Raw genomic sequence first — 16640 nt, forward strand, 5'->3', positions numbered from 1 at the left:
AGTCAACAACCCGACTGCACTAACGTCGTGCGCCTGAAAGTGGTCTGTTTTACTAGACAGAGATAAACGCAGCAGTCTCTCCTTGCGGTTTCTATAAGCCAGTTGCACATAACAAGGGACACCGCGTTCATGAGTGCAACTCTCCTAACAATGTTCCCCACTGCCTAGATGACAAGTAATGACTGCTGGTGACTGCTACAGTGCAGCTGCGAACCTTTTCGTTATGTCGTGTGGCGACACCACAAATCTATCACCACCATCAACCGGCGCGCGTCCTTTTCGCAATCTTGTTCGTCTCCTGCTTCACTCCCAGAACACGCGCGCCACATTGTCCGCGTGGGACACAATAACTCTGATGGGGCGAGAGAACGAGTAATATATATATTTAGAGAGAGAGAGAGAGAAAGAAAGAAAAAGAGAGAAAGGATGGGGAAAAAGAACAAGAGATAGAAAGACAGTGCCTGTGCAGTTTCCACGGCGTGAACTTCTTTATTTGAATTATTGTGTTCCTCCGCCAGCTCCTCTGCACATGTCCTTTATGTATATCATGTATGTTTAAATAATGTGTATATTGTCACGTGGTCGTGACGTCGACGAACACCGCAGGCGACGTGTCCAAGAGAAAACTCATTATTTGGCCGAACTTGTGGCCGAGAAACGGAAAGGTAATTTACAGCAATACACACGGTATGCACTGATAGCGGCGAACAGAGCATCGGCCGTCGATCAATTGACAAGTCGTGAAGTGCGTCGGCATTTATACATGTGACGTCGAATTTTCCAGTCTTATCACTGGTGGTCGCGCAAGCTCTGGGATAATCTAGGCTGTTCGCGGCCTGCGCGCAATCCTTAACAAAACGATCTACAACAATCGCGAAGCTTCTCGAACAATGAGGCGCGGTTTGCGCTGAGCGTTGCTGACAGTCTTTGTGGGCGAAAACCGAATACGGCAAAAGTGATAATGAGAAACACGCGTGGCAATATTTTAATAAATCACCATTTGAGAGTCACCGCTTGTACTGTGTTACCTTTCTTGGTCCCATCCGTTTTCGCGCTATTTTTTCCCATAATTTATCACCAACTCGCCCAACTTTCAGTCTTCCCATGTACAACCATTATAGTAAGGCGTGTCTGTTGTTTCAGGAGTTTGCTCTTAATAACATCAATGCTTTTAATGTGCTCTTCTAAAAGCATGCATAAATATGCATGTTCATGTGTGTTTTTCTAGTACAAAAATTGGCAACTATAGCGGGGAAAAGTTGCCTAAAGTAGAAAACATCCGCCTCCAAGAATGGGCATTCTGCTACCGAGTACGGAACATCACTGCATCGCTGCCCCACGGCTCGACGCGCTATCGAAGCTGTGGTCCTAAGTCGAGTAATTTAATTCTTCTTCCAGGCAGAGTCGCTTGTGGTGCCCACTTCTTCATTGGCGACCTATTGCTTCTTGCCTCTTCGTGTCATTACTCATTGGCACGAAAACATCTAGGGACATTTCTGAGAATGGTTGGGGTTTTAGTGTAACTGGGCCATTCACGCATGCCGTGGTCGCTGGATCAAAAAAAAAGGGTGGGGGGGCAGTGGCTATGGCAAGTGAAGAGCGGCTGCAGTTACCTATTCGTAGAAGTGTGCGTATCTGTTCAAGCACAGACACAGGGCCAAATTTAGGCTATAATGACAAGGCAGAAGTGAGAATCGCACGTCCAGTGTGGATGAGAGACAATTAAAACTGAGCTTTATTATTGTTATGCGATTTAAAACTCATTCCGATGATCGTTTTATAATTTCTCCGATGCTAGAACATGTCAAAGCAGGGATTGACAAAATTTCTTGAGTTGACACACTTTTTAAGCTCGACATTTTTATGTGTCCAGCTTGGTTTTGGGTAGCAGTTTTCCTTTAACTTTCCTTTCATTCGTCATCGTGACACAGATCATTGTCGAAGATGGGTACTCTGACGTCACACTTCGCTTCGTAGTTGTCCAGGCAGTTCTGAGGAACCGCATGAGCTACAGACCTCTTGACCCATAGCAAGCAGTCTGGAAAAAAAATATCAAGCATAATAAAATATTCCCCGCCGCATATTTTGTAGTGTGTAGCGATAAGACATATAAAACCACAAAGTAGTTAACGTGCATCTAATGCATTGATCTATTGTCGACCAGTGCATTACTTGCAGTAAACATTACACTTAACCAGGCACGTAGGCAACAATCTCCCGAAATTCATCCAGCCTTCTGTATTCCAGGGAAACTTTTTTTTTCTTTTTGCCATGGAAAGACTTTCTTTCGAACAATTAGGCCTTGCCGCCCCCCCCCCCCCCGCCGGAAAAAAAATTCTGGCTACGTGCCTGCACTTAACACCTTTAGCACCATTTAGGAATTTTTATTCAACAAGTTATGTGCCAAGTATTCGTAATATTTAGGCACTTAACGATGAATATATAATCGCTAGTGCGCTAGGTGAACCTTGTTATTTGAAAGGCAGCAGTATTATGCCTAGCCTGTTGACATTCGACTGAAGCTGCAGAGCATGTATGGAAGAACACTGAACTGACAAAGATCAGTATTGTTGAAGATATATGTTGTGATAGGTGTAAAAATATATATCCCACATTGAAAATACGTGTGGAGACTACAACAGGACTTAATGAAGAAAAGGTGTTGTATTGCAGTGAGAATGACCAGCACACATGTTCCGTAGAAAAAACTGAAGGCAGAAACGTTGAAAGATTAGAATTCTGCAACCCACTTCTCGAAGGATTGAGCGGTCGCATTTGTCGTGATTTCTCGGTGCGAATGCCGTGATAAAGCAAAATGAAACCTCTAGCATGTGAACTAGTTCATTCGTTTGTTTAGTAATATGCAGAGCGTAAACGTTACTTAGAAAGTGCACGTTTTCTAGCATACGACCTATATTTTGCAAATAAATAGAGCCTTTCTGACTCCATCGCTACTTTCTTACCATCTGATGTTTTCCTAGTGATATCGCTTTCTCGGCGGCATTTGCAGATATTTGCAATACCTCTTTACGCGAGTTAGCTAAATGACGTCGCCACCTGAAACCTTTCATACAATACAAAACAGCTACAGTAACTCGCTTGCGTGACTAGAAACATGGGATTTGTATTCATAACTACTGTAAAGAATATGCCAAAATTCCTTAATCGTTTAGGAAGAAGGTAAGAAAGCATCTTACGATCGTGTTCCCGGTATTTGACTGTCATAACCATGCAGTTCTGGTAGTCGGTGTAGTGGTGGTAGCCTGTGTAGACCCGACTGTTGTCTGGAAACACAAGAAAACATAACATTCGTTTACTAGACAGCGAGTGATTCATGCCAGTTTGCACTTCAGTACACGGCTCATAACGTTTATTGTAACTGGCAATTGTTATGTTTGTTGCAACTGCTTTCCCATCAACATGCGTCATTGCGTAGAGTTTACACAACACTCGCTGACCAAGATGTCCCGCTGGGATTACACGGCGCATTAGTAAACTTTTTGCATTGGTGCTGTGATTCGGGATACGTCACTGCGCATGTATGAGCCGCTGATCGTTTAGAAAAAGCATTATTAGGTGCGAAGCACCTTACGCGCTCGGGCTGTCAGCGTGTTCTGTCGTCATAGCCCGTCACGGTACATAATAAACGGGTATGTGCCACAGAATTTGGCCAAATCCCACTATTTACCGCTTCAGCGTGGCCTGTAATAATGCTGATGGGTCAGAGAGCGAGTACAGAGAAAGAGAGAAAGGAACAGAGAGCGAGAAAGAAAGAAAGATATAAAGAAAGAGAAAGAGAAAGAGAGAAATTTATGCCGAAAAACAATTCTTCACGAGGCGGGATTCGAACCCGCGTACCCTCGATCCGAAGGCGAGTGTCCTAACCACGCGGCTATCCAGGCACACTAGCGGGGCATAGCATAGAATTCTATAGTACAATGTAGCAACGGGGTGGGAAAGGGAAGTGAGGGTGAGAGAAGCGTTGGGGAGAAGGGAAAGGAGGAGGGGATAGAGTAAAGCGTAGCACTGAAACAATGAGAAAGAGGGAAATAGAGAGGAAGAAATGCAGAAAGAGAGAAGGACAGAACATCAACGTAAGAGAGAGAGAAAAAACTGCCAGGCAGGCCTGCGCGGAAAGCGCAGTAGAGTCGCAGCGAAAGCTGGAAGAGCGGCATTTCTAGAGCCCGTTATAAACTCTCTCGGGGCTACTAGTACAAGTACATTATCAGGGTACCCACTACGCCATAAATCATAATTTTTGTGAAGTTGGAAGCACCCACTACGCCATTATTTGTCATTCTGCGGAGATGCGAGGTACTAGCGACACATCTGTAAGGCATTATGTGAACTTTGTTGATGCGACGGCTGATGACGACGAAGAATTATGGCTGAACCCTTTGTAATTGGTTGGAAGCTTTAAATGGCCCACTAGTAACGTAATTCGCATTGTGGGACGCCCGGTCGTTATTTCACTCTCCCACCACGCTATATAACGTACATTAACGTGAGAAAGAGAGAGAGGGGGGAGACTTTCGTGAGATCCTGAGGAAATGGATCATGGGAGCCTTATGGGCTTCCTTGGCAACCAATAGAAGAGTACTTGCGAGGAACCCACTACGCTAAAACCGTAGTAATTTTTGGGAAGTAGGTAAGCAGCCACAATACTATTTTTCGTCATTCGGCGGAAAACCGTGGTACCCGCTAAACACCTGTAAGGCATTATGTGCACTTTGTTGATGCTGTGGCTGATGACGATGAAGAATTATGGCAGAGCCCTTTGTAATGGGTTGGAAGCATTCAACAACCCACTCGTTGCGCAATTCGCATTATTGACGCGTAGTTACAGAATTCGCGTTGCGTGACGCCTGGTTGTTATTTTACTCTTCTACCACGCTATATTACACATGTTAATGTGGTTCCTTCCCGACATGAAGCTTGTATCGGGTCTTTTTGCATATCCGTTTCAACCACCGGCATGGTTCTGAGGTACAATACTGGACACCCACGCAGAGGGCCCAGGTTCGAAACCCCTTCCATCCTGGATATTGTTTATTTTGTTTTTTTATTTCGCGTGATAGCGGTTACGGACAATGGCGGCAGACATCTACGGCGCCAAAAACAGCCGTTTTGATTTTATAACAGCTTTCGCTGTAAAAAAAAATGAGATAGAAAGAAAGGGGAAGCAAAATCGCGACCAGATACCGCACCCCCTGGCCAAGACGCGAACGCACGGTAGCTAAGCCGGGCCCACCGACGGAGACACCGCTGGCAAGCTCCGCTCTACAGTGCATAGCCTGGCAGCACCCGATCGTGCCGAGACAGCCATGGGGCATCCTAAGAAAGTGCGCACTCCTGAGGAGGAAGCCGCGCATGTCGAATATAGACGTGTCAGTCGGCGGGGACTATGAGCGGCGATGGACCTGAGCTTCGCATCGCCAAACTTTGCGCAACTTAGTGCAAACTTCACGCGTTTTTCGGATATTTTCGCACCCAGACGCTATCAAAAACGCGTAATAATATCGCTAGTTTTTCTTTCACGATTAATGCGGAAGAGTAGTCTTCAGGATAGTGTACCCGAGCTGAAAAAATATTCACAAATAAATTATCACGTGCGGCGGACGTCCATAAATGCACGAAATATTGGCTAATTACATACCACACAAAAGCGTGATTTTTGTTATTCGATTCACGAGAAATGCTCCAACTGACGAATTGCAGCCAGCGGGATGATGAGGCCCAGCCACATTCAACTAATGTTCAGAGTGACAGCAGTTTTCACTCTTTCCCGAAGCATCTAACAAAACATGTGGCCCCAGTCGTTATTCTTGTAATCCGGTGTACAAAACTCAGTTTTGCTACAAAAAGAAAACCTAAATGATGCTGCATTTCCATGGCATTTTGATGGCTCATGGCTCACATATGCACACGGTCCCTTACCCTGTGATATCAAATGGATGTATACCTTTGAATGTGATGGGCTGCGATTCGACAATTGCACGAGCGAAGTGAATGTATTAAGAAACACGCTACTGTTTCAAAATTTGTATGTTAACTAATTTGCACGAGTCCCACATTTTTGGACGTTCATCGCCGGGTACATTTGAAAGAATTTTCATATATTATTTTTTTCTTTTTTTGTGTGGGGCTGTGAATGCTACCTTTGAGAACTTGCGGTAACCCTTGCTGTGTACCTGCCTGTCCACTACACGGCACAGTGTGGCCAGACGCATGCGCGGACTCACAGTCTGATGTATATAGGACATATTGAGGTGCTATTCGGTACTCGCTTAAGAACCTCGCTCGGTACTCGCTTAAGAAAGGCGCGAGCACAGACCAATGACGTGTAGTTCGCTTTCGCATTAGTGTACTCTTTCGCGTTACAATGTGCAATTCAGTTTCCCATTTAATGTGTTTCGGTGAAGGAATCACGTCGCCTGGCTGCATTAATGCGAACCTAACACAAAGTCTGCACATTTCGTCAGACTGATTTTGCAAAAAAGTATTTTATTCCGTAATGCGTAGGATAAAAACAGTTCTGAATAGGATAACATCTTTCCGAACGCTCTGAAATGCATCTTCCTTGGTAAGGAAGGAAACTCAAAATAAATATGCTACTCGGAAATACAGCTTTTAGGGTAGACTTTTCGAATTTTCCAGGGGTAATACTTATAAACTGGTGAACACTCATTGAAACGAACTTGTACGATGACTTCAATGAGAGAATTACCGGGCAGTCCCAATATCTGACGCACGATGTCCTTCCTTCTAGACAATTCAGATGAACGTCAGCGCCAACGTGATATACGTTAACCTTATTAACGACAAACTAAGGCACACAAGGAGGGTTTCGGGGAATCCTGTGAACAATTCGATTATATTCATTGTGCAATGAGAAGAAACGTGCGATGTCACCCCCGTTTCGGCGATAAAACATATAATTGAACAGTGATGAAATCACGAAGAAAAGCTCTGCGTCGCAACACCCGCATAGATCCGACATTCCGTTGCTGTAATCAGGCTATGAGATGCACGCTGTCCGGAATCTCAAATTTTTGTTTAGCCTCTACACCTCCTTCTTAATGGGCCGACAGTACGACAAAATGGCGCTTCTACATTCCGATGGTCACTCAAATACCACTGGCGCATCCGGGCAAAGAACACAATTTCTCGCGTTCAACACTCGCTGTTCTATTTCCGCTGACTGCGGCAAATTCCACAGTGAGTGCAAATACAACGGCGAGCGTCAAAGCTAACGTGGTCATTCAGACTTCTCACTTCACATATATGCAGGAATATAGTGCTGACCACGCACAAAGAGCTCGAATGTAAAGTAAGAATATAAGTAAGGGTTTTACAGAAAGCCTCAGAAGCTTAAATTTTGATTTCGCTTGGTCACCGTCGTGCTGATCTCTGCATCTTTTTTCTGCTACACTATTCAACTCCTCTATGCAGTACGGCCCCAAGACGCGGTTGTCTATCAAAAGTTACTCCATGTTTTACTCCCGAAAAAAAGCAGTTGGCATAGAAATTTTATCAAGAGAATTCATTCAGCGTCCAGCCCGTCTCCTACATCTTCAAGCCACGATAGGCAAGTACGATGTGCACTTTCACAGCGTAAGCTAGAGGAGCGGCCTCTGAAGCCGTTATAGATTCCCTTTGGGCGCCTAGGGCAAGTACAGTTTCGAAGTACCCAACAAGTATGCCGTCATTCATCGTAATTTTGAGATGTAGTGGAGCATCCACTACTCGTCTCTAGGGCAATGTGTGGTGATGCTCTGTTGAATACACTGTTGATGCTGTGGCTGTTGCTGAGGATGATGAATTTCGGCTGAGTCCTTTGTAATGGGTGGGTAGCTTTAGATCTTTAGAGGATTTGGTGCGGCTGTGCAGACCGTGCACTAATCTTCAGCGTCACGCACACTACGATGCAGAGCCGTTATTTTCCACTCCCCTGAGCTCGTTTCTTTACGGCGTGTGTTTGACCATCGTCAGTCTTTTGCTACCGTTCATGGGGGGGAGGGGGGGGGGGTTCAATAGCACTGACAATTTGGCGAGTTGGTACAGATGCATGACTTCAGAACGGCGCAACAAGGAAGACGAAAAGACGAAAGAGCCACGTGTGTGTATATATCTGCTCTGTGATATGAAATAAACTTTAGTTGTGAGTCGGCGCTTGTGTTCGTGTGATCTTTCGTCTTTTCGTCTTCCTTGTTGCGCCGTTATGAAGCGGAGGGGGTTCAACCCAGTCATCCCGAAATTTCATACATAAAGTATCGTTGAACCCCTCCCCCCGAAAAAATTTCTTGCTACGCCTCTGTCTACTGTTTAATGGCTGCACCTTGAAAATTCAGTCACTGGGCCGAAACATGTCTGGTGGCCAATAAGAGAACAAAATATACCGCACCTTTTCATCCGCAACAATTAGGTTTTTGATCACTCACTCTGAATTGTTCAATGATAGCTTCTAAACCACCGGTTCCTGTAATTAGCGAGATTTCTTATTTGCTGCCTCTGACAGGAGAACGCCTACCATCCCTCTTTAGATGGCTTCTAGGAACGCGTGCACTGATAAATGATGTTTTTTCTCGCCATATCTACCTCTGTTTCATTGAAAGAATCGAGTATTTAGACATCGTGCTGCTTAGTCTGGGCGCCATGCTGTGGGATGAACTGGCACCACCAGTTGCGAGGGCCTTGTACGGCTCAAATATCTATGTGCCTGGCCCTTCTGACGTTGATCAGCCCAGTGCACTTCACTTCATTTCTGCACTTGTACTAATTTACGACGTTAGGGTGATTTTTACGGCAGATCATCATGGCGAGTGCCCGTGCTATATTCGGCCAGCTATAGGTCTCGTGTTGTTGCGCGCGCCGATGCAGGTCATTGCCTTTTACACCTCGTTATATACGATGGTGGTGAAGATCGCATCTTCATCAAGCAGGTCAGACCAACCACCACCCTAGTTGTCAGACACAAGAAGTTCGTCCGTATCGTATGTACTGACCACGGCGGCTTGTCTGAACCAGAGGACTATGTGGAACCGTGTTCCTCGGAGTGCATTGTATCTACTCGAATCATCTGCTACCAGGATCAAGTACTGAACGAGCAGTTGCTTTCACCGCTTCTATGACGACGCGCTTCATTGATCGGCCCGCCGTTCGTGCCTTTCCACGACAAAGCCAAGCCTTTCAGTGCCCCAACATGACCTTGTTTGCTGTGTAAGCTTGGTTTCTACTGTTCCTTGTGGCACAAAGTTCGGTTTCCTTTAGTCGACTCAGCGCGCGCACGGAGCGCAGCACCAATATTCAAGAGGCGACAAAGGACTTTTAGGATCAAAAACGGGCTGATACTACGGCACAAGACACAGATGAATCCTAGTGCGTTACAATACAAGTTTTAGAGTGTGCTACAGTGGAGGTTAAACAGATATACATGTAGACACCCCAAGCTAGAACGGCTGCATAATACATAAAAAACTATGGCTATTTGTTTAGTTCACACGTCATACCAAATTGAATATTTTTTGCTCACAGGAGATGAGCTTGGTACCTTGTCATTTGTTACCAAGAAGGATGTTGCGCTTACCATCATCAACAAAGTATTTCGTCTCATCTGAAACGTCTCCGGGCGTAATCGTGAATGTGACATTCCTCCTGGACAAAGAAAGAAAAAGTACAGTACTGAATTGCTGAACAAGCAGAGGAGAAACCGATAATCATTTCGTAGTTTGTGCGCAGAAGAACAGCAGTTTATCTGTTCAATCAATCCACAGACAGTGATCCGGAAAAAAAAAAAACGAAATGTACCAGTGAGGCAATCGAACCTCATTCGCAAGAATTTGTGCTTCATTTTATTAAGCTAAGTTCCATGTAGTTCATAAATGAAGACAGTGACGGGTACCATTCTCTTCCTGTGATAAGTAAGAATGTCTATGAAATATGTGCCTAGGAATCCTACGTTAGCCGAAGCGAAGATTTCCCGTTATTTCAGGGCGAGGGGATGTTGTGAACAGCCAGTCGAATTTCATTGCACAAATGCACGTACAATGCAGGAATATTGTCGTGGAAGCTGTGCCTGTCGAATGTAAACTGAATGCGTGGCAACGAAAATAGAAAGTTGAATTCGAGTGAATGCAGGAACCACTTTAATTACTTTCGGCCTCCGATTTTCACGAAAATCGTCACGAAAAATAAAAGCTTTAGAAAATTGAAGCACGACACTTGTAGCTCTGCATGAAGAACAGATGGCGCCATAGCATGAACATATATTGCAGCATGATAGCGTACAAAACGGGCGCATCAACTCACTGCTTGTGCAGAATTACTGCAGCTTTCACAGGAGCTTTCGCAAATGTTCTACATTCAGACTCACGGTATATTGCAGAGCGGAGTATGAAACATGAGAGGTATCATCATAGCTGTATCTTTAGTTGCAGCTCAGAAAACTGTAATATCGATTTTATGAGTGAGTAACAGAAACTCTAGCCTAGTAGTTGCTTTTCGTTTGTAGTTGAGCACATTTTTAGCTGACAGTCAGAGTAAAAAAATTGCATGCTGAAGTCAGTATGTTATTTGATTTATTTTATATAGAGCTAACGTCTTTCAGTTCAGTTCAATGGTTACCGAAAAGAAGGCGATTTTTCTATTATTGTGTGTTTCAATGAGAACGCCTGAGTTAAAGCGAAGAGATAGAAGGCTGTCCTAGTTGGCGTGATTGCACTGTAAAATGACAGTGCGATCTGAAGGTTGCAGGTTCGGTCCCTGCCGGCGGCAAGTTCTGTTTTCATCCACGTTACTTTCTTCACATTTATGTCATGCTTACTACAATACACTTAAAACAGTTAAATTTACGTCCCCTATACCTTCCTTGGCTCCATTATCTGTTGGCTATGATTAAGTGCGACAAAAAAGGCGCACAAAGCAAAGCACATGCACGCAATGCACACGAGCGCTAACTGTGAAATGAGTTATTAATGCCAATACACTTGATAAATCTTGACATCCGTCTCACCATGTGCGTAGGATGGACTCATATGACCAAAAAAAGAGAAAGGGTAAGTCTCTTAGAGACAAAGTGAAAGCAGAGGAAAAGAAAAGTTAGCTAAACTGTGCAGACGCGTGACGAGTACCCAAACAAGAAAACGCTGCACTACCAAACACGAATATCGGTATATAGAGTGCACAGACTCCGTCGTGTACAGAATTCCATTAAGCTGCGGTCATGTTTACTTGGGTCCGACTGGTCAGTGCCTTAATCACCGGCTACGACAGCACTACAGGTGCTCGAAGTCAGGAGAGGGGTCTAACTTCGCTTTACATTGTAAAGGTTGCGGTTGTTACCCACGGTTGAAGAATACAGATGTGGCAGGTCACGGAGACACCAAATTAGAGCGAGAGGTTTTAGAAGCCGCTTTGATTAAAATTGCTGGATCCGACTTGCGCGTGAGCGTCGCTTCAGTCGCCCACTTAAACTAGGAAGTGCGTTTTATGAGTAGCCACATTTAAACGCGCTTTCTACTTCCGTATTTCTTTTTAGTAGTCTGCTTCTTTTTTTAGCCTGTAGTTTTATCCTGTTTATCTTCTTTCCCGGTTTTACGTAGTCTACTGCGCGCCCACCTACGCGCCACATTTCATTCGGACATTCTTGCGAATTCTTTTGCCACATGCTAGTGTTGTCACGGGGGTGTATCTCGCGCCTAGCTCTTTTGTTAGTTGTTTTTCTTGTTGGTGATCAGTTGTCTTGTGTTCATGCGCATATTGTCTAGCTGCGGCGATGGTCTTCAATAAAAGAGAGAGAAAGAAGCGGAGACAGAGAAAGAAAGAAAGGTGGAAAGACGGAGAAAGACATAGAAATAGAGGACGATATGGAAAGAAGCAGACAGAAAAAAAGAGAAAAAACAGATAGCGAGAGAGAAAAAGAAAGAGAGAAATAAAGAGAAACAAAGAAAGAGTGAGAAATAAAGATAACAAAGAGAAATAAAGAGAAAGAGCGAGAAAGAGAAAGCAATAGGTAGAGAGAGAGAGAAAGAAATACAAAAAAAAAGAACTCGAAAGAAACAGACACAACAAATAGGCGCAAGAAACAGAGAAAGAGGGAAAAAAGTAGCAAGAAACAATGAAAAGAAACAAAGAAGGCCACCCAGCTGCGCTCTTCCTTCAGGCTTGGCGCCACTAATGCGAATCTGCCATAATTTCTTTTTTGAAAACGTGTTGTCTGAAACAGATATCTGTTAAAAGGTAGTGCTGAACAGTTCCGAAACAATGTAGTTCTTAACAGTAGCACGCAATCATTCTCCTACGGTGGGGTGTAGTAGAAGTATCGTCGAACAGCAGCTTTTTTTACGATTAGGTACAAAAATAACATCCAGAACTACAGGACGATGGCAAAAAGAAAAAAAGTCACAGTTTCGCCGCAAGGGCGAAGCAATGAATGAGATAGCAAGAAAAGCGGCCCCTGATGGACGCGCTGCTACGCTGCAGAAATATCTGGCAGCAACTACCGCGCTGGCAGACAGCGCAAGGGCAAGGTTCTCCCTGCGCCAATATTAGGAGAAGCGAGCGAGCTGGTTGACGACCTTTAAATGCGCCCGTTGCGCTCCTCGCGCCATCTCACTGGTAATGAAGAAACGCTTATAAGCGCCTGCCATCTCTGAGTCCTGCTAGCTCTAAAGGGTGTGTATATACCTCTCGCCGTTAGCTACCTGAAGGATCTGCGCTTTGTGGCACAGTGGTTAGCGCCATGCGCTGCAGTGCGAGAGGTCGCTGGTTCGATTCCGCGCTTCGGAAGCATTTTTCTGAATTATTTTTCTTTGGGACTTTGTATATTTATATATATATACATACTTATACATTTACGGTGCATGACGGCGGTGACGGCGACGGCAAGAACCAGCCGAGACTGTCCATATAATTGCTATCGCAATAAAAGATGTTCTCGCAGTTGTCAAAATCAGAGGACGTGAATTTACCTTTCGGTACCTCCGTGTCCTCTTAGTGGCCATACATACGTAGCTGTCTTGGCTTCCCCGTCATAGTTTGTACGTATGGCACTCAGACACTTGAAGGAAGAATCATTTGTAGACGTGGAGATGGCGACGACTTTAGGAAATGCGCCTATCATCTGCATACGAAATAATAAAAACAGCAAATTTTGCTGAAGAAAGCTTGCATTCAGGTTCGATAAAACCAGAACCACCAGAATCGTACGCACGATCTCTTAACGCATTTTCAGGTCATGCAAGTAGTGATGTTGAGAAATAGGACATTATCGCCAACTGCACTCACGAAACTACTGCGCTTTTTCTGATGCACATTCACATGTTTCTTAATGTTGTGTTTTTTCGATGTTCCAATTAGCGGGAGACTTTTTATAAGCTAATCAAACCACGAAACATAGCTATGGAGAGCTACTTTATCGAGCATCTTAATTAATGGTGGAGCAGAGTAACTGTTTAGGAACAAAGCTACATTCAAAAGAATGTATTCCTGTATCTGAATGTGGATCACAAAACTCCTGAGGTTGAAGCTTTCAGAATCGGTTCTTTTTGCCGCTTTTTACTACTTTTAGCCTTCAAAAGCTATGGATTATTCTTTAAAATAGCGTGTTAAACAAATATTTGACGCTGCATTACTGGTATTATTGGAATGTGCACTGGCTTGTGACGTGGTGGTGTCAATGAACGCCACTGCTTCGCAGCTTGCTCAGCGGATATTACTTTTTTCAGGTGCTTTACAATTATGTGCAAAATCATGCTCCGTGGTAAACAGCAAGTGATGCTCTAATGGGCTGCACACGAGCACACAAAGTGAATTTTCATTTTTCAACGCTTTAAAACTGCAAGTGTCATTTTCGTGAAAGGTCACAACAGGGCATGGATATGCAACTGCAGTTATGGTGCGCTCCTACAATAAATCAGTGCTCTAATTGTGAACCGCCCTCCTCCTTTAACCGCTAATTGCCCTATACAATTATTCCCTTTCTTTCATTTATAAAGGGCTTCAATAACACCCAGGGAGTAATACTTGTGCTAGCAAGTTTCTCACGTGAGTAAATGCTAGTTCGCATGACCGTTGCTCTTCAATATGTGATTTAGAGTTTAGAGAACGGACTCGCTAGGCTCACATGGCCACATACTATTCAATTTTCTCTATCCATATAATCAGAAAAATATTACTAATTTGTCAAAAAAGTCTGTTGACATAGTTGGTGAAAACAAAAAGTACGGGTGGCCTTTCTTCTACCTGTTACATTACGCTTCAATGTCCTTGCAGCAGAATGGCGTAAATCGTAGTAATATCCCGGTATAGGATAGGGTCTTATGTCTACATTAACGCCGGCAGCACAGACGGCCGGAAGGCAGTGTTGATATAGGTTCAGTATTCCACCACGTCTACCCATTATTCAGCAGCGCCGGGCAGTAATCGTCGGCGCAGCATTTTTTCGTAGTTTTTTCTATGCTCTGTTAGCATGAAGCATCTTAAGACAACAGTAGATAAGACAGAGATCCTCATGCACTTGCAGATTTTCCTCGGTAACATTTCCATATGGCAGCAACAGCAGGAGAACACATCGCACTTATTAGCAGCGAAAAATAATGATTGTTACAAGAAATTAATCATATAGCGTTATATAAGGCGAACCAACAACGAAACAAAGTTCCTAATAACAACAAAGCGCATAAACTGCTGCCATTTTTAAGGGTCATGCTTATTTTATGCAACATTGGCCACATATTTATTACTGTGACTACTATAAGAAAGCCCTGCAGGGCACAGTATATTTCAAGGAATGCTCACCCGAAAGCTATCAACCCGTTCCCGCTGCTGGTTCAGTGTAGGAGTCGCCGTAGCAAGTCCAAAAAGCACAACGCCGATTGCTAGCTTCAGCCAAGCCATCTCGATGTTCTGTGTTGTGTTCGCGCTTCAGTCAGCAAAGCTTTACCATTGGTGAGAACGTACCGACCGCATGCCTTTTATACGAAAGCCTTTGTACCCCTCTGGGCGAAAAAAGAAAGAAGTCTGTCGGAAAGAGTGGAGAGAAGACCACGGATATTCGAAGATGCTTAAATCGGCGTCTCGCCGGTGTGGTTTCCCGGTTCCTTCGCATCTGCTGCGTTATTGGATCACCAAGCAGGCAGCACATTGTTGACTGGCGTCTTATCTGCGTTACGAGTGCCCCTTGAGAGATTCAGTCAAGGGGCATGAAAAGCATACAAAACGAGCCGCCCAGTGCACATTTATCGCGAGATGGATGCCCTGCTAGAGTTCTCCACTTTGTTGTTTTTTACACGTTCTCGTGGAGCCTTCAAGAAAGCTCCACGTGGTGCGCGGCTTAACCGGTTCTGCTCTATATATTTAGCGCATAATCTCCACATTCCCCGTCTATCATCAGCTCTCCGCTTCGCTTCCTTTTTCTTGTTCGCTATGTTTTAGCTCCGTCTCCTGTTCGCAACATCACTTGCATCCTTTGGGTTGCTGACCGGCTCGGTCAGCAACCGACTGTAGTAATCTCTTGTGCCTGAATAGGCTTTACACAGTGGCCAGTTTTGCTAGACATAGATAAGTGCAATTTGTGTCTTGTGGTAGCGTGTAACCCTACTGAGCATAGCAGATTACACCGTAGTCATGAGTAGAACGTTGCTATCAATGTTCACTGCTGACAAGCAGCTGGCAGGCCCGTAGCCAGGGGGGGGGGCAGCTCCCCCCCCCCCCCGAAATTCCGATGGAGGGGTGTTTTACAGAAAAAAATGATCAAAATAGTTGTTTTTCAAGGCTTTCACCAAGCACCCCCCCCCTCCCCTATAAAATTTCTGGCTACGAGCCTGGCAGCTCGTACTAGTCATCATCTGTTTCTCGTTCTGCCCCCATGTTCTGCATGCCAGTGACGGGGTTTCTCCTAGGCTGTCAATGCACGGACATCCTTGCTGAATTCCGCAAACAAGTTCTTCTGTGTGAGCCGACTGTTCGTGGTGTTGGGATTCCCTACTGTGTGTTTTGTGACACCCAACCCGCTATAACAACGTGCCTTCGGGAGGCGAATTTGCACTGAGGCCTCACAGAGCTCTTCGCATGCTATCCCTTAATGTGGGTCATTGCGTGCGTTCCCTGACTCTGAGGCAGATGTCCCTTGAATAAGCATACAGATATGCTAGTGTCTAACAGGATCTAATGATTGCGCCACATCTTTGATGATGTCCTGAGGACCACCAAAAGGATATCGTTCCACAGATGCTGCGACTAATGGGCTTACCGTTATCGCAGACACTCTGAAGACCTGATTTCATCAGTCCTAGATTGTCATTCACTAGTTCCAACTTCGACCCACCTCTCATGGTAGTTCACTAGCTGCCTGCAACCTGTGCCGAGAGCTTGATCGAATGAGCTGGAGGAGACCGACAGTCGAAATAATAAACTTACAGTTTAGGGTAGCAAGCGCCAAGATAAAATAAATAGAAGATATAACCTGAAAGCAGTACAACGCTGCAGCGCGCGTCCATGACAACGAGGAATTAAAAGAGTGTTATGAGGATGTTCAGTTAGAAATAGGAAAAGTGCGAACTCAGTTACGAGGAGGCATGGGAGTCTTCTATGAGAAATTAGGAAGGAAAACAAGCAATCGGTAACGATCGTTGCAGAAACGT

At 44.7% G+C, this 16640-nt stretch overlaps 1 protein-coding gene across 1 annotated transcript; it reads right to left on the reverse strand.

Moving 5' to 3' along the window:
• Positions 1–1878: 1878 nt before the first annotated feature.
• On the reverse strand, positions 1879–16373 carry LOC119373698 (uncharacterized). Its single transcript, XM_037643762.2, has 6 exons — positions 16250–16373; positions 14797–14996; positions 12969–13120; positions 9587–9654; positions 3198–3284; positions 1879–2038 (listed from the first exon to the last, which is right to left on the reverse strand). Exons 2-6 carry the CDS (start codon positions 14893–14895, stop codon positions 1911–1913), a joined length of 534 nt encoding a protein of 177 aa, XP_037499690.1. The 5' UTR covers positions 14896–14996; positions 16250–16373; the 3' UTR covers positions 1879–1910.
• Positions 16374–16640: the final 267 nt, after the last annotated feature.

This window comes from Rhipicephalus sanguineus, chromosome 11 (assembly GCF_013339695.2).
Source record: "Rhipicephalus sanguineus isolate Rsan-2018 chromosome 11, BIME_Rsan_1.4, whole genome shotgun sequence".
Classification (NCBI taxonomy): Eukaryota; Metazoa; Arthropoda; class Arachnida; order Ixodida; family Ixodidae; genus Rhipicephalus; species Rhipicephalus sanguineus.

Bases quoted from the DNA above. Each gene is read 5' to 3' on its own strand.
- LOC119373698 (XM_037643762.2), bottom strand. From the start codon at position 14,895: ATGGCTTGGCTGAAGCTAGCAATCGGCGTTGTGCTTTTTGGACTTGCT. The intron at 13,121-14,796 runs GTGAGCATTCCT...TTTCGTATGCAG, and splicing joins AACGGGTTGATAGCTTTCGG to ATGATAGGCGCATTTCCTAA. The intron at 2,039-3,197 runs GTAAGATGCTTT...TTTTTTTTCCAG, and splicing joins CAAATACCGGGAACACGATC to ACTGCTTGCTATGGGTCAAG.